Source organism: Schistocerca gregaria, chromosome X (assembly GCF_023897955.1).
Source record: "Schistocerca gregaria isolate iqSchGreg1 chromosome X, iqSchGreg1.2, whole genome shotgun sequence".
NCBI classification, from domain to species: Eukaryota; Metazoa; Arthropoda; class Insecta; order Orthoptera; family Acrididae; genus Schistocerca; species Schistocerca gregaria.
Window position 1 is genome coordinate 109,992,532 of NC_064931.1, and position 25,015 is coordinate 110,017,546.

A 25,015-nucleotide genomic window follows, 5' to 3' on the forward strand; every position below is an offset into this window, starting at 1 on the left:
TACTCTGAAAGAGATAAGGTTGGTTTGTAAACAATTCGAAAAATTATAGCTTTTTATTTTTTTTATTTTTATTTATTTATTTATTTATTTTTATTTTTTATTTTTTTTTTTGTACCTTCTCGCATCAAAGAATCGGCTGAACAACCACCTTATAAGGCAGTTCCTTCGTAGATGTGTTACATTTCCTTAAGATTCTTCGTATGAATCTGTCTGGCATCTGCTTTTTCCTGTTATTTGTTTTGCTTCCACTTACGCTCGTTGCTAGATATTTCACAGACGCTGTCTCCAGCAGTTTGTCATCAATAGTGTTGTTGCACAGTAGTGGATTTCTGTTCAAATTTATGTGCAACATGCTACACTTATTTACTTTCAGGGTAAGCTGCCAGTCGCTGCATCATTCATCAATCCTCTGCAGGCCATTCTGCAAATCGATTCTGTCTTCTGGTGTTGTTACTTTCTTAGAGACAACCGCATCACCTGCGAGCAGTCTTACAGATTCCCACACATTCTATTAGATCATTTATATACATTGTAAACAGTACCGGTCCTATCACACTTTCTTGGGTAACCCCGAAATTACCTTTTCATCTGTCGTTTTTGTTCCATTAAGAGCGACGTATTCTACAAGCAAGCCTTGAATACAGCCACAAACCTGTTTCGATACTCAGTAAGCTCGTTTTTTTTTTTTTTTTTTTTTTTTTTTTTTTTTTTTTTTTTTGACTAACCGACAGTGCGGGACGGTGTCGAATGCCTCCCTGAAGTCAAGGAATACCACATTCGAGGAACACGGATCGCCATACCTAAGCTTCACAAAGTTTTTACCTATGTCCACAGGTCAGTAGAGCACAAATTTTGTACACAAAAACAAATCTTTTACAGCTCAGGACAAGCCAAATACTACAATGTTAAGTCCAAAAACGGGCATATAACACGATTTTTACCTTATAATACATTTTAAAGATTGGACTGTAAACAAAAGTGCGACGTAGACGATATCCTAACATCGCCCATGTTTGCAGATGACATGGCGTACTAATTTAGACATATGGCTGATTTCGGTTGGCAGCCACAGAACAGACACAGTGCAAAATAAAGGGTAAACTGCATTTGTAATTTAAATCACAACAAAATCTAATGTAATCATATTTCATAACTGAAACATAGCAAAATTTCGGAAATGTGTGGCTAAGTTCCAATGGGACCAAACTGCTGAGGTCATCGGTCGCTAGGCTTACACACTAATGAATCTAACTTACGATAATGACAACACACACACACACACACACACACACACACACACACACACACACACACACACACACACACACGAGGAAGGACTCGACGGGCAGAGCCGCGCGAACCGTGGCAAGGCGCCTGAGACCGCGCGGCTTAAACATAGCCTATAAATATGTATTTCAGAAAAATAAAAGAAAAAACACACTGAGTGTGGCACAACTGTGATGAAACATGTGTTGGTGTCCAAGCAAAATAATAATTTGTGTTCCCGAATAAGTCAGACCTATCGTTAATTCAGTATTAATTAAATAATGCTGAAAATTTGTTTCGTTTTGTGGTCTGAGTTGTTGAGAAATGTGCAAAGTAATATGAATCCGAGTTGTATGCAGTGCAACTGCATTGCCATATGAATACGGTGCGTTCGCAGTTTCTCCCCTCTTGGCCCATCTCCCCCTCCTGCGACTCGGGCAGCGTGGTGTGGCAGTGGGGGAAGCGTGCACCCAGGCCGACTGCTACCGAGACACGGCCGCCCCTTCTCTACTAGTCCTCATTCCTGCTTCTCCGAATGCCACATAGCCTATCCTGCGTAGCTTTCTTGTGAAAGAAAAAAAAGAACACCCATTTCTGCATTTTGGTCTAAAAAATAATTGTAAACCACCACGAAGGTTCGGTTTGACATACGTGTGATTTTTATTTTTTTCAGTACCGAGTCGATTCTTTGATCCTGCTGGAATGCGTATTTCACATAAAAGAGACGTGTAGTGTACATTGCTCTACTTTTCGAAAATACTGAGGAGTTCACCTGTCACTTGCCGTAAACGTGATGCGAGAACTGACTTCAGATGCGGGAATCCTCTAGGCCCTTATTAGGTACTTGTAGGAAAGCAGAGCTAAGATGTGGAAAAAAATTGATTATTTATTATTACTAAAACTATTGGTGCTTTCCGCAAAGTATACACGGAGGTTTAGTTTGCGATAGTGTATCGGCGTTATCAGAGTGTTGTTACTGTAGATACAGGCGCAGCAAAGTTTAAGCCCAGGTGTTTACTATTTAAGGCCCTTACGTTAATATCGACTCGATGCTAAGAACCTACAGAACACAGGTGGCAAGTGGTTAGGACACTGGACTCTCATTCGGGAGGACGACAGTTCAAACTTGCGTCCGGCCTTCCAGATTTAGGTTTTCCGTGATTTTCCTAAATCAAATGGTTCAAATGGCTCTGAGCACTATGGGACTTAACATCTGAGGTCATCAGTCCCCTAGAACTTAGAACTACTTAAACCTAACTAACCTAAGGACATCACACACATCCATGCCCGAGGCAGGATTCGAACCTGCGACCGTAGCGGTCGCGCGGTTCCAGACTGAAGCGCCTAGAACCGCTCGGCCACAACGGCCGGCTTCCCTAAATCGCTCCAGACAAATGCTGGGACGGTTGCTTTGAAAGGGCACGGCCGATTTCCTTCCTCATCGCTGACACAATCCTAGCTTGTGCTCCGTCTCTAATTACCTCGACGTCGACGGGACGTTAAACCCAATGTTCCTTCCTCCTTCCAACAATGTCAGAATAATAAGAGTTTCACAGTTTTGTGAGGTATTTTAGATTGTGTTACTTGTGATATAACGGTAGCTACCGCCATAAGACAACACAGCAACGTCCACGGACGATGTGCACACACACGCTGAAATACACCTTCTTGGCTATGGAAGGGCACGATGCTCCGATACGTGGGATGAGAGAAGTCCGAATTAGCAAGCACGACTTATGAGGCCGGCATAGTTATAGTAACAAGTTAACAGAAAACGTGGCTAACAGTTAAGTGCAAAGCCTTAACGACGTATGAGGTTGTGCGGTGTGTTCTGAGAGTCTGTCCTCACACACCTCCGGAAGCGCTCCACCGACTGCTAAGTCGCGGCGCCACAGGAGCAATGGCCCAACACTTCCGCAACGCCTCCTTGTCTGTCCGCTTTAAGCTCGTGCCTCTGGCTGCTGTCACTTGGGCTGTTTGCGGCACCTGTCTATATCCATTCAAGAAAGTAACACGGAAGTGTGCTCACGGCAAGCGCCGAAACTGCACTCCAGCCACGTCCTTCGGCTTCCGGTTATTGGAGTCGCTGTTTCGTTGGCACTTGCTCCCTTTTACTGACTGCTGATTCGCTATCCAAGTTGCATGTATTCATGCCAGAATGAGACGCGTACACATAAAAGATGTGCTCCAAGCAGTATACACAATGCTATCTATTAACCGCAGCAGCAACTGTTAATGTTGCGCATATACTAGCGCAAAAGCGGACATTGGCATAGTAAAAGATTGCAGGATACGTGGAATTATTTATGTGTAAAACCCAATATTGCAATTTCGACGGTTGGCCGTTATGAAGTGAAATCGAAAGTTTCATATTGAATAATACTGCCTATTGCTACTAATTTCTTAACAATTTTCTTGGACAATTTGGCAATGTACAGAACTAGTAGAAGAACTTACATTGTGGCAGTGAAAAGAGAAGGAATAAATTTGGAAAATTTATTGATAATTGTTACGCTGTATTGTACTCTCAAATACATCACTCAGAATCACTTTCGTTGTACTCCTCTTCTGTGCGTGCTTCATGTTCGTCGCTACTGTCCGTTTCGGCAGTGTTAATAATGATATTGTCTATTGCTAGCTCAACTGCACCATTACGCCTCCAATATTCTTCGTCTAGTTGTTGAACATTCCTGCGGTACCCTTCCCAGTCATCAGCAGTTACAGACAAAAGGGATTCACTTGCTGTCTCAAATAGGTTAACTTTCGACATGTCCCCTGAAATTTTGCGCTCCCTAAACAACCGTTTTAATTTTGCCCATGCCATTTCTACCGCTCTCAAATCACAATTGTAGGGAGGCGAGCGTACAACCATGTGGCCTTCCTCTTTCGCCATTTCGTCAATAACATATGGTTTTTTAGCAGGTCTATGCTCTTGTATTAAAGCGAACAGAACCTGCTTTCTCATGCTCTCATTGCAGGCGACACGCCTATTTTCAAGCCATTCCAACATGCTCACTTTGGTGTCATACCGTGTGGGTGTTTTCTCAACCTGTCTGTTATGGTATGGAGCGTTGTCCATCACAATTACCGACTTCGGAGGAAGTTTCGGAAGCACCATGGTTGAAAACCACCTTTCAAAATTTCCTGAATTCATCTGACAATGGTATCCACCTTTAGTTGATTTAGCCCAAAATTTTAGTTCTGCTTCCCTGACAAATCCCTTCCTTGATCCAACGCTTCCAATAATCAGTCTTTTGGAGGACGTTACCCAACCCACAACGCCGACAATATCACTCTTCTGTCAACATTTACCTACTGTCATATTTCTGTCGATCCACGTTTCGTTCAAGTAGAATATTTCTGTGGCTGCTTCCCTCAGATGTTTTATTTGCACAATGAAACGCCAATCAACAATGTCTCCACGCTGTAGCAGTAAAGACGGCTTATTTTGTACTTTTTGCCATGTGAATCCCATGGATAACAAAACATTCCGCCGTGAAGTAAAACCCCACGTCCAGCAGATCTTTTCTTGTAGTAAAGGACGAAGTGTTCTCACACTGGGAGCAATCTTCTGTACCATCTAAAAATCTTCGATTGTCTGTTTTACGACAGTCCTGTCGAAATTATCCAACTGGGTTTTTCCAGTAGATCATGGCCTAATTAAAAGAGAATTTTAAAAAAGGGTTAGAGATTCAGACTGTAAGAATGTGTAGTTAGAAGTAACAAGGAGACGTTTACAGGTGAAGAATCTACTTTTTTAAAGCACTTATAGAGTAGTGTTAGTTAGTGTAGTAGGTTATGGTTCCTGGTGTCGTACTATGCAGTCACATTTAAATGAATTGAGTGAAAATGATTATAACAGTCCTTGCTATTAATATTGAAAAAAATGCGGTGTATCAGCATTCATGCTCGTCACCTTCGGTACAGCTATCACGCACCATAACCGCTACGCTACAAAGCGAATTGCGTAGATACGACTAATTTACAACTTTAGACTCAATTTTATATGCGCATTGGAGGACAAGAAATTCTTTCACACCATACAAACAAAACGACTACAGTAATTCAGACAAACGGTAAGGCAGATTCAAAGCAATGTCGAACTGAAAAATTTGAACTGAAATTTACCTTTTTTGCCGGGAGTTTCTGGTAATTTTCCAGGGTTGTCTTTAGGAAACCTAAGTATTCTTTTCACGGAACTGACGCTCACCCCTGTATAAGTAACTGTTCGTGTTAATGGCTGCGAAAGAAGGTTGGAGCTATTTTTTTTATTTTTCTCTCTTCTTCGCAACATTTGGCGACATTACTAATTATTTTTCGGAGTGTAGTGTGCTACCATTTGTTCTTGTCTGCGGAGTGGATGAAGTATTTGGCGTTGCCCGCGATGGGCCAGGAACCTCTTCGTCGCTCATAATGCAGCGTAGAACTTCACTAAGGAACATAGCGGAGCTCACCGGTCACTTTACAATGGCTACGCACAGTTCAGTATTACATCACTGAGGTTGGCAGCGGCCGGACGCTAAACACGATTGAAACGAAGTGGACCGAATTTTAACGACTCAGAACTAGGGAGCCCTGGCTCTTCTTTTCGTGAACGAGCAGTAAAAATGGCGTCAAAGCGCAGTCTTACAGAGCAAGCGAGCTGTGTATCAGTTTATCAACTCACTGTGTAAACCAGAAGTAATAGAAGAAGTAAATAATCGGTAAGTCTAAAAGTATTCTCACTATAAGTATGCTGTTTCCGGAAGTCTTGAGTTCAAATGGCTCTGAGCACTGTGGGACTTAACATCTGAGGTCATCAGTCCCCTAGAACTTAGAACTACTTAAACCTAACTAACCTAAGGACATCACACACATCCATGCCCGAGGCAGGATTCGAACCTGCGACCGTAGCGGTCGCGCGGTTCCTGACTGATGCGCCTAGAACCGCTTAGACACAGCGGCCGGCTCCGGAAGTCTTAAGCTTTAGTATTTTTTATAATAATCAACACAAATGTTGCCACCGTAATTGTATCATTCACTGGCACGGTGAAATATATCCTGTCGCTGATAACAGCTGTGACTCAAAATAGTGTACAGGCTGTACATGGCTGCGAATACCGATCAGTCGGATTTTGCTGCGAGTGATTTACATGCCTGGTGTAGTGAATGTCCCGTGACTGAATGGGTAAACGTTGACTGCAAATAAAAAAAAAAAGAAAAAAATCGAGATTTCGTTCTCCGTCCGGCCTTAAATTTTTTGTCGCCTATCGATTCTTTCACCTCTGGCAATCTTATATACATGTGAGAAATTCCCCATTTCACCGTGTTTCAGATTGAACGTTGAACTGGTATCAGATTGCGTATTCAAATACCGAGATACGTAATCAGGCAGTATATGGCTCTGTGGTCGGCAACGCCTATATAAGACAACAAGTGTCTGGCGCAGTTGTTAGATCGGTTACTGCTGCTACAATGGCAGGTTATCAAGATTTAAGTGAGTTCCAACGTGGTGTTACTGTCGGCGCACGAGCGATGGGACACAGCATCTTCGAGGTAGCGATGAAGTGGGGATTTTCCGTACGACCGTTCCAGGAGTGTACCGTGAATATCAAGACATCGGTAAAACATCAAAACTCCGACATCAGTGCGGCCGAAAAAAGATCCTGAAAGAACGGGACTAACGAGGACTGAAGAGAATCGTTCAACGTGACAGAAGTGCAACACTTCCGCAAATTGCTGCAGATTTCAATGCTGGGCTATCAACAAGTGTCAGCGTGAGAACCATTCAACGAAACATCATCGGTATGGGATTTCGAAGCCGAAGGCCCACACGTGTACCCCCTGATGACTGCAGGACGCAAAGCTTTACGCCTCGCATTGGCCTGTCAACACCGACTTTGGACTGTTGATGACTGGAAACATGTTATCTGGTCGGATGGGTCTCGTTTCAAACTGTATCGATCGGATGGACGTGTACGGGTATGGAGACAACGTCATGAATCCATGGACCCTGCGGGTCAGCAGCGAACTGTTCAAGCTGGTGGAGGCTCTGTAATGGTGTGGGACGTGTGCAGTTGGGGTGATAGGGGACCCCTGATACGTCTGTATACGACTTGACAGGTGACACGCACGTAAGCATCCTGTCTGATCACCTGCATCCATTCATGTCCATTGTGCATTCCGACGGACTTGGGCAATTCTAGTAGAACAATGTGACACCCCACACTTCCAGAATTGCTACAGAGTTGCTCCAGGAACACTCTTCTGAGTTTAAGCACTTCTGGTGGCCACCAGACTCCCTATACATTAACATTATTGAGCACATTTGGGTTCCCTTGCAGCGTGCTCTTCAGAAGAGATCTCCACCCCCTCATACACTCACGGATTTATGGACAGCCTTGCAGGATCCAGGGTATCAGTTCCCTCCAGCACTACTTCAGACGTTAGTCGAGACCATGCCACGTCGTGTTCCGGCAGTTGAGCATGCTCACGGGGGCCCTACACGACATGAGGCAGTTTCCTTGGCGTTTCAGTGTATAAAGTTCTGTGATTGGTTTGACGACAGCCTTAGTGAATTCTGAAAATAATCTTCCTACACTGAGTTTTTAACGTTCTGTTTAGGAGGGACATGTTATCGTTACGAGATAAAGCTCGTTTATTAAAACTGTATAATAAGAACGTCGAATATGTAAGTGTAGCTTTGATCTCATTTCGTTCGTCCGTTGGTATTGGAAATGTGGAGGGCCGCTATCTCACTTGCAACTGAAAATTATCTGGAGAAGTTCAAAGACACGGGCTGTTATGAAGTATCTGTAAAAATCATTAGACTCCCCCCTCCCACCGAGTGCAGGAGTGTCGAGTTTGCTTGTGGTGACTCATTGGTGACAGTGTGGCACAGGTACGAAATCGTTTATTATTGATCACTTTTTCTACGGAGAATTCCGCAACAGTACGTTTCCAAACGTCTGTGTCCCAGGTGAGACGTTTTAAGAGAGAGAGACATCATTATTTCCTGTTTGCAAGAGAGAGAGAGAGAGAGAGAGAGAGAGAGAGAGAGAGAGAGAGAAGTGCTTAAAGAATTCCTTAGGATGGAGCGCCTCCTCACATTGCACGCATTTCTGTGCATCTGCTGCGATCGAAATGAGATGATAACCGTGCCCCCAATCGGGCTTCCTTGCATGAATGATCTCAGATGGCTCCAGGCCTGGCCTTAACAACGTTTAGCTAGAGCGCTATTTGGTGTCACAGACGTACAGATGTGCTGATTGGAAGATCGCTTGGTCGTCACATATCTCGGGAATTACAGTAGGTACTGACAAGGGAAACTCTCCATCGCAACTCCACCCAGATGTAGTGAGTGGTAAGAGGGCCCACTGGACAGCCCGTCAAATACTTAACACAGGTCAGGCATGAAAACAGGAACTGTTAAAAAAAAAAAAAAGTAGAAACAGTGAACAGTTGTAGCACAACAAGTGCAACAGGCCAGCAACGTGGGACCACGGCGTCGTGGGTAAGTTTTGTCTCTGTGTCGGTGTAACGTCCGTTTGCAACAGCGAGGTGTAAGGAATGGACCTATAATGAAAGCTGATTCTTACGAATGGGAGCCGCAAACGTTTGATGACAAAGCGATATGTCAACCGAATCCTCCACAGTAAAACATGTCTGGTGTGTCATACACGGCATTAATGACAGCGTGAGTGTCATATGATAGGAATCTCTTATCGACGCACCTAACTTGCACTCCTGGTGAGTGAGTGAAGTATGCCTCCTTGCCCAATTTAAGTATTCGTATGAATTTGAAGGTGACGACTCCCAAGAAAATGATGAAAACATAATAGTTTGTTACATAAACTGCAACAAATGAACTCAACAGTTTCACAATCATGCAGTTTCCCTTTGCTCTGTCAAAACATATGTTTTTAACGTTTTTGAAGTTTCGTTCCGTTTTGACTCCAGAATTCCTTTGTTGTAACGTAGTTCACACCCGTTTACTTTTTGTTTTCATTTCTGTGAGACTTCTTTGTGGTAGCTCGCCTGCTCTCACTATTCTTCACATTTACTTGCGATGGTAATGTGTTCTTACCACATGACTCATTCTATAACCAGTGTATATTATGACAACTGCCAAGGCTATAGAAAGAGAACAAACATTTCAATGACCGGACGGACAGTTCATAATGCTGTTAAAGAAAAAAAGAAAATGCCACGAGTGAGTTTTGAACCCGACTCGTTTTCTTTGCAGTCAAAACACTGTGACCACTTACGACGGTGCTGCTCTTCCATTTCGCTCAGTGTTGAACTTGTTAAGCTTGGACCGTTCACTGTTTCTATTTCCCTTTTTTTTTCAGTACACCTTCCTGTTTTCGTGCTTGATCTGATTTCGGTTTATGACGGGCTGTCCCCTGGGCCATCTTACCACAAAATCTGAGGGGTAATGGCATGCTTAGTCTTGCCGGCTGTTCTCACTGTTGGGGGCTATCACCTTGTATATCTATACTCGTAGAGCTTTTGCTAACTATACTTCGTCACCAAAGACAGTGAATGTCTGGATCATTTGTGCAGCTGCCCTCTTCAGGGTGCGCTGAAGAGGACAGTGACAAAGACGGTGAAAACGTCAGCCTAACACCCATAATTCTTTTATTCGCATTCCGTGGTTTATTTCTTTATCCACAGAGCTTCTTGCAAGGCAAGGTACCAGTCCAATAGACCATACACACCGTTCGTCCAAAACGTTCCGAGGCTGATTTTACTTGTATTCCTGGCGTGTAAGCGACGTTACCACAGCAACTACGATGGCAACTTGAATGAACAACTGTAAACAACAGTGAGTCGTGACCAGGCAGCTGTGCACATGCGGCTGTAGGTCTAATGGAGGAACACCACTAAATCACGCTTTTATGACAGTCTCCAGAATGTTTAGGTAAAGAGAAAAGTCTGTGCAAAGTTTGTCGTGCACACCCTGACGCTCGAACGAAAACGACAACACGTGGATTCAAGCCGCGACGACATAATCGTCATTCGAGCGTACATAACGCACCAGTTGAACAACATCCCGGAAAAGGACTTTCGTTAAAGTTTCACGTGGTTGTATGCCATGTCAACTATTCCCTGTTTTTTATTAATCCAGTATCGCAACTTAATTGGACTGATTGCGTGTGTTGTAAATTAAGAGAGCGAGCGAGATTTTGACACTACCTGGCAGATAATATTAATGGTAACCTCAGACTTATTGCAGCTGATGCTGTTACCTATAACGACTTACTGTCTGAAAAAAGCTGTACAAACATCTAGTGAAATTTAGAAATGGTGCAAAGATTGGCATCTTGCTTTAAATGTCCATAAATGTCCAATTGTACACGTCACAACACGAAAAAACACAGGATCCTATGCTTGCCATATCAGTGAGTCCCTATTGTAAATAGGGGGTAACGACTTGTAGGGACATGAAATGGAATCGTAGGTAAAAAGGTGGCTGACGTCGGTTCAGTGGTAGGTTACTTGGAAAATGTTATGAGTCTGTAAAGGAGACAGTTTATAGAACACTCGTGCTACCCATCCTAGAATGTTCCGTAAGTGTTTAGAGCTCGTACTAATTAGGACTAACAGGCGGTAATGGACGTATAGAAAGAAGGGTAGCAAGGGGGGTCCCATGCTTTTCTCAGTCCATGGGTGAGCGCCACGGAGATGCTGAAAACTTTGACCTGGCAAATGCTTGATTATAGACACCCACTACGACGCGAAATGCTGCCGACAAAGTTTAAAAAGCCAATATGAATTGGGAACTCAGGAATATAGTAGAACTACTGACGTCTCTCTTCCTTATGGACCGTGAAGACAAGATCAGACTAATTACGGCATTCAGAGAAGCATTTAAGCATTCATTCTTCTCGCATTCCATACATAAACAGAACGGGAATGGTACAATGGGAAATACCATCTGCTATGCACTTCAGTGATTTGCCGACTGTGGGTGTAGATTCGCCAGTTATTGTTTCATCCTTTGAAGGTAATCAGTAAAAAAAAACAATCCCATTTGAATTTCTGGAAACATTGGCCATTGCGTTGCCGGCATTTTAAATTGACGTCATCTTTTTTTGATGTGGTCCACCGGTCTCCACCTACTGTTTGGATTATTGTTCAGTTTCTGGCATGAAATGAATGGAACAACGTACCATCCACAGCTCCAAATTGGTGCACAAAATCGGTTGTTGCTTTTTTTTGACAGTCAAAACACTATTTGCTTTCAGTACTCAACAAATGCGGCGCTCATCTACATGCACATATGTATGGCGCAACGCTATCACTTGCCCCATTCCTATTCCTGTAACGAACGGTAAGCGGAAAGAATAACCATTGGTGAGCCTCCTTATAGCCTTGTATCTCGAATCTATCTATTCTTACAGTCATGGATATTCGCCAGATATAAGTGGGAAGAAGCAATATCGGTTAACTTTTCTAGGAATTTTGAGAATACATATACTTCTCCGTGATGCACAATATGTCTCTTTCTGACACTTGAGTTGGATGAACATATCGAACTCATCCTCCATACAGAATTTTCATAGTTAATTCTTCATGTAAAAAGTAGTGTAACGTTTCTTTTGAAATGACTATGGTGTCAGTTATCTGGTGGAATTCACTAGTTCATTTCTTGATCGTTCAAAGTGATGCAGAGTCCTTGTGAACCTCCACAAACTTTGGCTGGTGCTAAATCATCCAAAACAAAGAACTCTATGGGTACACAATACAGTATTTCAGTTCATCTGTACAGACATAAACAAGGCTGATCTAAAAGTCATACAAAGAAAGTTCGGCAGATGAAGATAACCCTTGACTTCCACTTTGGCGCTACGTGTGCCAGACGCGAATCCAGGATTCGGGGGAAGGGGTCACAGTTTTTTAAGCCTACTATCCCCCCGCCCCAATTAAATACATAAAAATTTAATATAATAGTTTGTTTACATCGGTGTTTACTGGCGTAACTTCCCGGGAAATGGAGTACAGAGAAGCATTTGAAAAGCATACGTTCAAAAATAAAATTAATTTTTAGCTCTCACAACTTCGACAACCTTGTAATTTACTCGATTTAAAATTGAACTGTACATTCATCTTTAGCACCACCACCATCAGTACTTCACTTACCACGGCAATTGTGAACACGGGTGCGCACACTACGAGTATGCGAGCGTGTAATTGCGGAGAATACTGTTTCTTTCCGCCTACATTCGGGATAGTCTATCTGTTGCAGTTTTCTTGGTGGAAGATATTTCTCTTTCTGTCTGCTGTGCCTTGCCCATCTCCTTGTGGGTTGCCAGTTCCCCATATGGTTAGCTTGTGAATGGGCATCTTTACCTCGTAGGAATGTTTCCTGCTGCCGATCTTGCTGTAAGCCATCCGTGGGGCAGTCCCTCAGGCAAGCAACTGAAAAGTATCCTACGATAAATATAGCTTTTAATTTTCTAGAATTCCTCACCATTTTGATGATACTTAATTTTTATACTACTTCATTCTCTTGATGATACTTAATTTTTATACTACTTCATTCTCTGAAAGTTACCGGAAAAAATTCGGAAATTGGTATACACTGGTAAGCCAGAACATTATGATCATGTACCAGTACCTAATAGCCGGTATGTTCACCTTTGGCACGGATAACAGTGGCGACACTTCATGGAATGGAAACAGTGAGATCTTGGTAGATTGCTAGAGGGAGTTGTCACCTAATTCTCGTAAATTCAGGGGAGGGACAATGAGCTCAGATGCCACATTCAGTCACATCCCCGATGTGTTCGATCGGGTTCAGATCTGGCGAGTTGGAGAGGGGGGTGGGAGGACCTGCACATCAATTGGAACTCACCATTGTGCACCTCAAACCACTCCATGACACTCCTGGTGATGTGACATTTCCCATTATCTTGTTAAAAAATGCCACTGCCTTTAGAAAACATGATCATCTTAAAGGGTTGAACATGGTCTGCAACCAGTATAAAATACTCCTTGGCCATCATGGTCCCTTGCACGAGCTGCACTGGATCCATAGATGCCCTCGTGAATGTTCCCCACCAGCTTGTCTCCATCCCACTATACAGGTGTCAAGGAGCTGTTCGCCTGGAAGATGATGGATTTGCTCCCTCCAATAGGCGTGATGAACAAGGTATTGGGATTCATCAGTTTGTGCACTGTTCTGCCACTGTGCCAATGTCCAGTGCCAGTGGTCACATGGCCATTTCAGTCATAGCTGACAATGTTGTGTTGTTAACATCGGCACGTGCACGAGTCGTCAAATGCGGAGTCCCGTTGTTAGGTGTCTTTGGTGCACTGTGTGTTGACACACACTTCTACTGTGCACACCATTAAAGTCTGATTTTAGTTCCACCACAGTTCACAGCATGTCCAGCCTACGATGTCGGACATCTGTAATGAGGGGTGGCCGTCCAACCCCATGACGTCTGGACGTGGTTTCACCTTGGTTTTGCCACTTGGTGAAGACACTCGGCACAGAACTCCTCATACACCTGACAAAATGATTGTACCAAGCCTCCAGGCCGTCAAAGTCTACCTTCGGTTAAACTCAGATAGATTGCATGCCTTCCCCATTCTACACGTGGACAGCACACTCACTGATACTACATGTACCATGTGTTTGTCAAACTGTCAGTCCTCACCAAATGCCCCTGCTATCGCCTGGATGGGTTTACGCTGACACTAGGTTGGTGGTTATATGTTCAGGCTGATTAGTGTATGTAAAAATATAAAAGAGTTTTGTCCTTTGGAGGTGGTTATGATCTCTCCCTCTCTATGTGCCCCCTCTCCCTCCCACCTGTAGCCATGTAAGACGTACACCAATATAATAAATTCAAAACTGCTGTGATTTTAATCCCATATCTCTGTCAAGTCGAGAACTGTACTCCTTCCCCTCTGACAATAATATCTGATGTAGTAGCAGCAGCCGTGTTAGCGATATCCTTGGTTTCGCAGGACTACCAGGGAGTGGATGTGAAGAACTTCACGACATCATGGTCAGATGGGCTGGCGTTCAATGCACTGATCCACCACTGGCGGCCGCAGCTGTTCGACTTCAACAACATTGCGCGCAAGCACCCGAATGCACGCCTGGAGCATGCCTTCCGCATTGCGCAGGAGCACCTACACATCGACAGGCTGCTGGACCCCGAGGGTATGTGTCCTTTAGCCTTTCCTCTCTGTGCTTTCAAGTCTTATCCCTGCTACAACTTTCTTTCCTTTTTTTTGGAATACACTAACTCAATAAGCCGAACGATATATGTTTGAACTCTCGATCACTGATGGGGCTATGAGGAACACAGTCATATGGTTGGTTAGGGGAAATATTGCCTCTGAATGTGCATTTAGTTCCATTGTAAATATTTGGGTGCATTTTATTTCAGCTATACTAGTATGACATATGTTATTGGTAGTGTGGTGGCTGTTATTCCTATTTTATTTTTGGATTTTGTTTGCAGATGTTAACACTTCAGTACCTGACAAGAAATCCATCATGATGTATGTAATGTGTTTATTTCAATCACTACCTCATTCAGAAGTGGATGCAAGCACTCTTGAATCTTCAATTAATCCAGAAACTGGTTCTCTGATGTCTCCAGCGGCAGAGGTAAATGAAAATAGACATTAAAATTTTTCATTATTCTTGTCTCTTGGCCTAATAAGAAAAGCAAGTTAGCAGATCAGTCATACACAGTTTTCTGTATTAAATATATTAAATGATATTGTGTGACAATAGCTTCTCAGTGTAATGTCAGAGCAGTTTACATATAAAACAAGTAAGTGTGTTGTGGAAATTGAAAATACAAATATCGATCGGCTAAAGTAATTTTAATTATTAGCAGGAAGTATAGATCGTGAAATGGTCAATGGACACACACTTGTGTAGGTAGTTGTAGCTCCATATTTTGGTCAACATGGGGTGAAAAAAAAACAAAAACTGAACAAAGACACTGTAGCTAACATGCAGGAAGCGTTTGGAGGTAGGTGATCATGTGCTGAATCGGCTGTCACTGATCCTACAACTTGAAAACATTTGGTTGTTAAGCAAATGACCTTTTCTGCCTTACATAATCTTATGTGTGAACAGGAACTGCAACTGATAATACTGTGATTAGTGTTTTACTCCATTTTGATTACGTAGTATATGGAGAGCATGTCACATTCACGGTGCTAAAATATGAGGATGCTGAGGAGTCAGTTTCAAACATAAATTTTAAAATTGCTTTAAGAACTATTTTTTGTTGTCTTTTGAGTATATAGACTCTATGGATTTCATGTGATCAGGTCCACAGGTTTCCTTGATAATATAATATGAATAAATGTACTTCACATAGAGCTGTACTGTAGTCTGCCTCCATAGCTGAGTGGTAAGTGGGTATGATTGAGTGCCATGTGGCAGAACAGTGTTCAATTTCCAATGCTACCAGGGATTTTTACTTTGTGGGAGGACTGGAATGGGGTCCACTCAGCCTTATGATGCCAACTGAGTAGCCACCTGAAAGAAATGAAGTGGCACAAATTCCACATACTGGTGTGAAGCCAGGGTTTCAATTGTGGGGGTTACTGTTTGTTACTATATCCTTTTCCCTCCTTCCCCCCTCCCCCCCCCGGAATCCTCCCCCCCATGCACCCCCATCCTCCACAAATATGTGTGTATAATTTTTAAAATGTATAAAATGTTTTAATGTAATAATAATAATAAAGAGTAAAATTATCTTGAAGTGTTTTAATGCAATAATCACGGCAGTGATGTGTGTAGATTAGTGAATAGTACACTGCTTATGCATAATAACCAAGAAATTTCAATTCAGAAAAATATAGCTTATGAATAACATGCATTTGAAAATTTGAGAAGTAATGTACATGTGTTACATAATTAATTTAAGAACTGTAATAAGAACAGGCTCAGAAATTTGATTAAATCATAATTGACTCAATATAAAATAATGGAGTGCTTTCACAAGCTTAGTATTTCACTGAGCACAAAGGCTGTTAACAATGGTCTGCAGACTATGACTGTATGAGTGGGTAAATGAGGGGAATGCGATTTCTTCATCATTTCTCCTATATTCAGAAATTTAGTTTATCTCCCTTCTTTAGTGGAGGGTCTTTTCCTCTCTTCCTTGCCTTGCACAGCTTTCTATGGTCTGCTGGCTGTATCTATGGACTCACATAACGTGCCACTTTGTTTTTTACAGAAGGTAGGTCAGCATTTGCTTATGTAACTTCACTGGACTGGAATGTGAGCAGGCTCTCACATGAGCAACTGAAAAATATCCAGTGTTCAGCATAGCTATACTGAAGTGCCAAAGAAACTGTTAAAGGCATGTGTATTCAAATACAGATATATGTAAGCAGGCATAATATGGCTCTGTGGTCAGCAACGACTTATTAAGACAACAAGTTTAAAAATGGTTCAAATGGCTCTGAGCACTATGGGACTTAACATCTGTGGTCATCAGTCCCCTAGAACTCAGAACTACTTAAACCTAACTGACCTAAGGATATCACACACATCCCTGCCCGAGATAGGATTCGAACCTGCGACTGTAGCGGTCTCGCGGTTCCAGACTGAAGCACCTAGAACCACATGGCGACACCGGCCAGCAAGACAACAAGTGTCCGGACCAGTTGTTAGATCGGTTGCTGCTGCTACAGTGGTAGGTTATCAAGATTTAAGTGAGTTTGAATATGGTGTTATAGTTGGTGCACAAGTGGTGGAACGCAGCATCTCTGAGGTAGCGAAGAAGTGGGAATTTTCCTGTATGACCATTTCACGCGACCGACAACAACTGAAGAGAATCATTCAATGTGACAGAAGTGCAACGCTTCCTCAAATTGCTGCAGATTTCAATGCTGGGCCATCAGCAAGGGTCAGGATGTGAACCATTCAACAAATCATCATCGATATGGGATTTCGGAGCCGGAGACCTGCTCATGCAGTTGGAGTGATATGGGACCCTTGACACATCTAGATACAACTCTAACAGGTGACACATATGTAAGCATCGTGTCTGTTTACCTGCATCCACTGTGCATTCCGATGGACTTAGGTGATTCCAGCAGGACGATGTGACTCACCACACGTCCAAAATTGGTACAGAGTGCCTCCAGGCACCCTTCTGAGTTTAAACACTTACGCTGCCCACCATACCCCCCAGACATGAAAATTATTGACCATATATGGGATGCCTTGCAACATTCTGTTCATAAGAGATCTTCACACGCTCATGCTCTAATGCATTTATGGATAGCCCTGCAGGATTCATGGTGTCAATTCCCACCAGCACTACTTCAGATGTTAGTCGAGTCTATGCCACATAGTGTTGCGGCACCTGTGCGTGCTCACGGGGGCCCTACAATATAGGCAGGCATACCAGTTTCATTGTCTCTTCAGTGTAGTAAGTTCTAGAATAACTTGCCATTTTTGAGACTCATAGCTTATATACTATTTTGTTTTCACAAAATTATCTGGGTATTTTGGAAACTGAAATATGTAAAAATATATATCCATCTACTAAAATTTATTTTTAGGGGTTGTGATCCCCTTCTTGAATCCACACCTAATGCAACGTAGCAGAGAATAATTAAAATTTTTATGTGGCTCGGTGCTCAAATGCAAATATTTCAATTGTATGCCACATTGATGAATTGTGTGTTCCTAAGCTACTCCAGTTATTGAACTGGGTAAAGGGGACCTACTGTTTAACTTGGGGTCTAAACCATGTGTCCTTCTTGGCAAGTTCTCATTGAGAAGTAAAGGTAAATTGATGGTAGACTGAAAATATTTGTGGTCCAACCAGGATTTGATCCCATGACCTCGATGTTTCTAGGCACACACTTCACCGCTTGACAACACAGCACAAGATGATGTGGTGGCAAGTCGGCAAATGTTGAATTTAGTTTAGTCTTTATAGTTCTTGTGTTGGTATGTTTCAGCATTATTTTACACAGACTAATATTTCACTGTCCCTGTTTCTTATTTTTTTTATTACTAGGCCCTACCATTTAGTGCTCCACCATCTCGACCTATCAGCCTCGCAACAAATGTGTCTGTTGAATTGGGAGGTTACCAAGTTGCCCTGGAAGAAGTTCTTACATGGCTGCTAGAAGCTGAGGATAAGCTTAGCCAGTCGCCTGTGTTGGCTGGTGATTTAGAAACAGTCAAATCGCAGTTTCATGCACATGAGGTGAGTTTATTGACTAGTATACAAGATGAATTTACTCATATTTTTAATCTTGTTGAGTCAAGTGTAGAATAATATTCCTATTAATTGTACTGTAACATTATCATGTGATATTAACAGACATGCCATCACATAATGAATCAAAGAAGAAAAATAAAATTTGTATTGTCTGGATATTTCACTGAAATATTTTCATCTTCTGTACTCTTCCAACACAATTTCTTTTGTGATCGTTTTCTTCCCCTTCATGTATAAAATATCTCATTTCTTTCTTTATTACTACTTGGTTATATAATTTTTATAGGACATTCCTTGTAAGTACTTGTCAAGTCAAAACTATTTATTTTCTATGGTTTTAAGAAGTTACAGCTAAATAAATTGATATGCAGCAATTGGAATGCTGGTCTCTCAGGCTGCTTCAGAAGACATTGCTGACATATTGAGTGACTTGAAAATACAGCATAGATGAATAACAGTGAAAAAGAATCATACATAGCCAACTGTCTGGTTCATTGTCGCCAAAGCAGAAATGAGCTAATAATGCTCTGACACTAAAACAAAAGCAACAAATTCTACATACATGGACATCAGGGCACCTACCAAATGGAATGGTGTTTACCGGCTAGTCTTACATCCACATTCGCTGTATACACAGTCACAGACAGTGCAGTATGGCACAGAGAAGATGCCTGCCAGGCTTTCTGTGGTGGAGGTCCATGGGAAGAATGGAAGCAGGACAGTTGCACACTGATGGCTTAATGTGAATTGTTCTTTTGTTTTTTGGATGTGGCAATGGTTTATGGAGAGTGAAACTGTATCCCAAATACCCGGATGGGGCTGACCACATGTAACATCAATCTATGAAGCGTCTGTTTGGTTGAACAGAGGTCAGTGTTCTTTTCATAGATGAGTCCTGATTTGGTTTGGATCACATCTGGAGTGAACATGGAACATGATTTCTGGACCCAACCATTGTCGAAAGAGACCGACATGAGGAAGATTCCCAATGGTGTGGGCAGGGATTATGTTGACCACTCAAGCACCTCTTTCTGAAATTGTATGGTTAAATTGGCAAGGTTTAACTTCTGTCAGATATTGTGTCAAGATCTTGGGGCCTAATGTGCAGTTGTTGCGAGTGCTGTGGGTCCAGACTTCGTATTGCTGGACGATAATGCTCGACCTCATAGAGCACAGGTGGTTGATGTTTTCCTGGAAATGGAAGATATTGCACGCATGGCATGGCCTGCTCGCTCTCCTGATTTGAATCTTCTAGAGCATGTATGGGATGCACTAGGGGCCCAGGTTGCATCACGTCAGCTCTCACCAACCACTCTCAAAGACTTGATCAGTGCTTCAATATGAGATTTATGGCATCATTTACAGCATCCCCCATCATTTGTCAGGCCTGTATTGGTGCCAGAGGTAGTCACACCCCATTGTGAGCACATTAATGTGTTGTCAGAATATGTGTTAAATCTGTTAAGTTGGAGAAAATGAAGAACATCTTTGTCTACCATTATGCATGTTGCAGTTGTTTATGTTGTGTATTATTTATATTGTTTCTACTTTACTATCACCAGATTATGTTTTGTGGCAAAATAAATGCAGCCTTACAAAATTTTAGTTTGTTGCTTTAATTTTGTACACCAGTGTATATTGAATCACTTGACAATGAGTTTGTAATTAGAGAAAGCTTAATATTGCCACTGGAAATTCATTGGAAAGAAAACTTCAATTCACCCCAGTAAAAAAGACTAAAAAGAATTTAATGTATACAGGAATTTCTGCATGAACTGGCTGGCCATCAGGAAGGTGTGCGAGCAGTCCTAGAAGAAGGAGCCCATATGGTTTCTGAAGGTGGTTTGTCTCATGACGAAGAAGATGAAGTGAGGGTACAAATGAGACTACTTAATTCTCGTTGGGAGGATCTAAGGATCAAAGCTATGGAACGTCAAACAAGGTTTGTTTTGTGTTTACTCTTGCTATTATCATCTTCTATTTACCAAAGATGCATTCTTTTATTTTAAGACATTAAATTTAGCTTACCTGAAAAATAATAATGATGCTAAAAAGAAAGTAAGGGAGAATAGGGTCCAACACACCTTTGACAATGGGGTCTGTGCAGGTGGAGCCCAAGTTCAGATTGAGACAACAAGAGGAAAGAAGCTGACCATATTCAATTCAAAAGAACCATCTCAGCATTTGTGTGAAGTGATTTAATGAAACTGTGTTAAACCTAAATATGGGTGCCTAAATAGGAAATTAACCACAGCTCTCCCCTCTCCGTGCGACTCTGGCCTCTTAATCAAAAAACTTTGTCGTGTATTCTTAAAGCTTTTCTTTTCATTTAGTTGTTCTGTGCACTAGGACAAAGGAAGGTGAATAATTTTTCTACACTCTACAAATGTGAAAATATGCTGGCTGCAGTTGCATCTTATTTTTACTTAGTATATATGATTCAGTTTGTAAAGTACAAGTCATAACACACTAGTTGTGGAGTGACTAATGAGTTTCAAATTGTTTGCTGTATCCTAACAAAGAGATTTCTGATTTACAGGATCCATGAACTCTTGATGTCACTGCAGCAGCAACAATTAGATCAGCTGAGACAATGGTTGACAGACACAGAAGATCGCATTTCACACATGGCTGAAGTTGCAAATGATCCTGAAACTCTGCAGGAGCAGATAGAACGTCATCGTGAACTGCAGAACGATTTGTGTGCACAGCAGAAGGTGGTTGATGCACTGTCACACATGGTGGTGGTTGTTGATGACAATAGTCCTGAGAGTGGTAAGCTTAGACAGTCAGTAAAGCAGCATGTTTCTAAATATAAAATAAAATAAAGTGTACTGACAGTTATTTAGAAAGATGACTCATTTAGAAATCATATTATTAGCAATATTCAAATTCTTTGGTGTGAACTATGTTATCGGCAGAATTCCTTCATAGAAATAACAGGAAATTAAAAGGAATTCAGAGTTTTTATTATAATTTTTTCTTATACTGCATCAGAAATAGTGTTCTGGTTCTCCAGTTGTAGGCTCTAATTATCACCAGAAGCACTTAAAGTAATTTCAATAATTATTTTGTATATCTTAGTTTAGTTGATTATGTGCTTCTTGGTGGAAGAGACGAGAAGTAGTTACTTAGTACTTTCTTTATGAAGTAGATGCCTGCTGCCCACAGTCAGCTGCAGGCTATGTTCACAACAGTTGATTGGCTTCATATGTATACTGCAACTTGCACTGGTAGACTAATAGCAAGGTGACCTTCTGTTGTCACCTAAGCATAGCAGAGTTTGCCAATTTCTCTTCTTGCCTGCATGGATGGCAGAGAACCCTGATCCAGTATCAAGAAGCCACATGATGGTGCCTGATGGGTTATGCCCCAATCTGGAACTGTTTTATGGGAAGAGATAAATGTGACAGATGGCTTAATGAAGATATTTGAAGCACTGCTCCCTGCTGATCATGATACTGAGAATGGGTTGCAGGCAGCTGCAGACTGTCAACCTATTGTAACCAACAACATCTGTCAACTGGGATCTGGGACCATTAATGATTATTTTCATATATTATCAGAACTCCTGAAGACAGCTATCCTACTTACAATGTTCCAGCACAGCTTTTGATTTGCAGTATCATTTCAAGGATGGAGGGTGAAGGAGTGTATGGAGCAGAAGCATTATCAGTTTTGTGGTGATCTTATCTTCATCTTCCTCAAATTGTGATGCAGGGTGGAGACTTGTAGAATCAGCCTGGTTAAGTCAGGCATGCACAGTACATCAGAAGCAGTCATCAGCAAAGCAGAATATGTGTGGAATAATGCCCCAAAATTCACCACTCTCCAAGAAAGTGATCACCCTCAAATAATACTAGGAACTGAGAGAGATAGCTGAAGTGGGAAGTAGAAATATTCAGTAACACATGGAATGCATATCACAAAGATAATTAGGCTCCCTGTGAAAAAAAATTTTTGTGATAACAACCAGGGGGGTTAAATCTAGCAAAATTAACCTGACTGTGAACTTACATGGACAAGTTTGACAAGCAATTATGGACGCACATAACTTGTATTAATAATCAAATTTTCCACTGGCCTCCAGATTCAGATATATTGGTCATTGAGTCATTCAAAGATTGCCTAAATTAGATAGCACTGAAATAATCAAACTACTTGGTGACTGTAATCAACATGAAAAACTATACATTCATTACTTATATATGGAAAACAGTCTCGAGAAGTAATGCTGAACACCAACTTGTGCATCAGTAAGAAGGGCTGTCTAGCTTACAACTTACCAGTCAGCCCCAGGTAGAATAACTATCAGAAAAATCCCAGAAAAATTTGAACTTCTGAAAGGTCAACAAATTTATCAAAATTCTGAAAGATCAACTAATTTATCAAAACTATCCATTCAGGCTCTTGTGAACTGGTCTGTGTGGAAACTGAAGACAACTGAGAAAAAACTGAAATATTTAATTCCACATTTAGAAATGTATTCATACATGGAGGTGCTGCTACTGTACCAATGCTTGACTGTTACGTACACTTACAAATGAGAGGCATTGAAATGATCATTACCTGTATATATGTAAAATAATGTGAAGATACATGGGGCACCAGGTCCTTATGAAATTTGGGTTAGGCTTTACATTGAGTAAATCGCAAAATTGGCCCCCATCTTTGCCCATATTTAATGAGAATCTCTTGTATAAAAAATAGTCTTGCACAACTGGAAGGAGTCACTCCTGCTTATAAGACTGGTATGCAAACAGATACAAAGAATTACATACCCCTGTATCTGATGATGTTCCTTGAAGCAAATTATCTTATCTCAAAGAATTAACACATCTAAATCCACATAAATATTCTGCAAGCCACCATATGGTGCATGGCGGAGGGTACCCTGTACCATTACTTGTTTTCCTTCCTGTTCCAGTCACAAATAGAACGAGGGAAAAATGACTGCCCGTATGCCTTCATATGAGCCCTAATTTCTTGTACTTTATCTTCTTGGTCCTTATGCTCAGAGTATGTTGGCAGCAGTAGAATCGTTTAGCAGTCAGCTTCAAATGTCGGTTCTCTAAATTTTCCCAATAGTGTTTCTTGAAAAGAACGTCACCTTCCCTGCAGGGATTCCCATTTAAGTTGCAGTAGCATCTTCGTAATACTTGCATTTTGTTCAAACCTATTAATAACAAATCTAGCAGCTTGCCTCTAAATTGCTCTATTGTCTTCCTTTAATCTGAACTGGTACAGATCCCAAACATTCAAGCAATACTCAAGAATAGGTCACAGCAGCATCCCGTATGCAGTCTCCTTTACAGGTGTACCACTCTTTACTAAAATTCTTCCAGTAAACTGAAGTTGACCATTTGCCTTCCCTACTACAGTACTCACATGCTAGTTTCACCTCATATCACTTTGCAATGTTACGTCCAGATATTTTAACAATTTGACTGTGTCGATCAGGACACTAATATTACTGTATCTGAACATTAAAGGTTTGATCTTCCTACTCATCCACATTAAGTTACAGTTTTCCACATTTGGTGCTCGCTGCCATTCATCACACTAACTGGAAATTTTGTCCAAATTATCTTGAATCTTCCTACAGTCACTCAACTTCGACAACTTACTGTACACCATGGCATCATCAGCAAACAGCTGCAGATTGCTGCCCGCCCTATCCACCAAATCATTTATGTACATAGAGAACAACAGCGGTCCTATCTCACTTCCCTGAGATACTCCTGGCAATACCCTCATCTCTGACGAGCACTCGCCTTTGAGGACAACATACTGGGTTCTATTGTTTAAGAAGTCTTTGAGCTATTCACATATCTGTGAACTTATTTCATATGCTCATGCCTCTGTTAATAGCCCACAATGGGGCACTGTGTCAAATGCTTTCCAGAAATCTAGAAATATGGAATCTACCTGTTGCCCTTTATCTGTAGTTCTCAGTATATCATGTAAGAAAATTGCAAGCTGAGTTTTGCATGACCAATGCTTTCTAAAACCATGCTGATTTGTGGACATAAGCTAATCAGTCCCAAGAAAGTTTATTATACAATTTCAAGAGAAACAAGGCTCTCTGTATCTGGCAAATAGAAGACGCAAGTGAACAGGTGGGTTCTGTCAAAATGCATCTGGTACCATGCCACGTTGTTGAACTACAACCAAAATGTGATTGTACTGCCTATCTTCATAAATATGTGATGGTCTCAAAAGTTTGTTAACTTACAGAACCCAGTGCAGTACAATGAATGGTGTAAGCTCAAAAACCTGCTTATGTTCTCAAGGTAAATACACAATTTTTCAGTCATTTGCCACTCAAACTCTTTGCTGACAATACTGTTGTCAGAAGGAAAGTATAATTAGTAGATGGCTATGAGGAAATGTTGAATAAATCCAACAGTATTTCCACTTTGTGTACTGAGTAGCAGTTTTCCCTTTGAATGTGAGTAATTGCAAGATAATGCCCATTAACAAACAGAAAGTACCTCAAAATATCCAACTTCAAGTGTTAAACTTCTGGTGCATGTCAC

General features: G+C 41.5%; 1 protein-coding gene across 1 annotated transcript in view; it reads left to right on the forward strand.

Annotated features, from left to right (window-relative positions):
- LOC126299170 (dystrophin, isoforms A/C/F/G/H) overlaps positions 1 to 25,015 on the forward strand; it is a 2,370,611-nt gene that overhangs the window by 617,804 nt on the left and 1,727,792 nt on the right. The window contains exons 8-12 of the mRNA XM_049990931.1: positions 14,227 to 14,425; positions 14,730 to 14,878; positions 18,270 to 18,461; positions 20,237 to 20,418; positions 21,016 to 21,251. Of these exons, the coding sequence (XP_049846888.1) occupies positions 14,227 to 14,425; positions 14,730 to 14,878; positions 18,270 to 18,461; positions 20,237 to 20,418; positions 21,016 to 21,251 (958 nt within the window). The remainder of the gene's footprint in view (positions 1 to 14,226; positions 14,426 to 14,729; positions 14,879 to 18,269; positions 18,462 to 20,236; positions 20,419 to 21,015; positions 21,252 to 25,015) is intronic.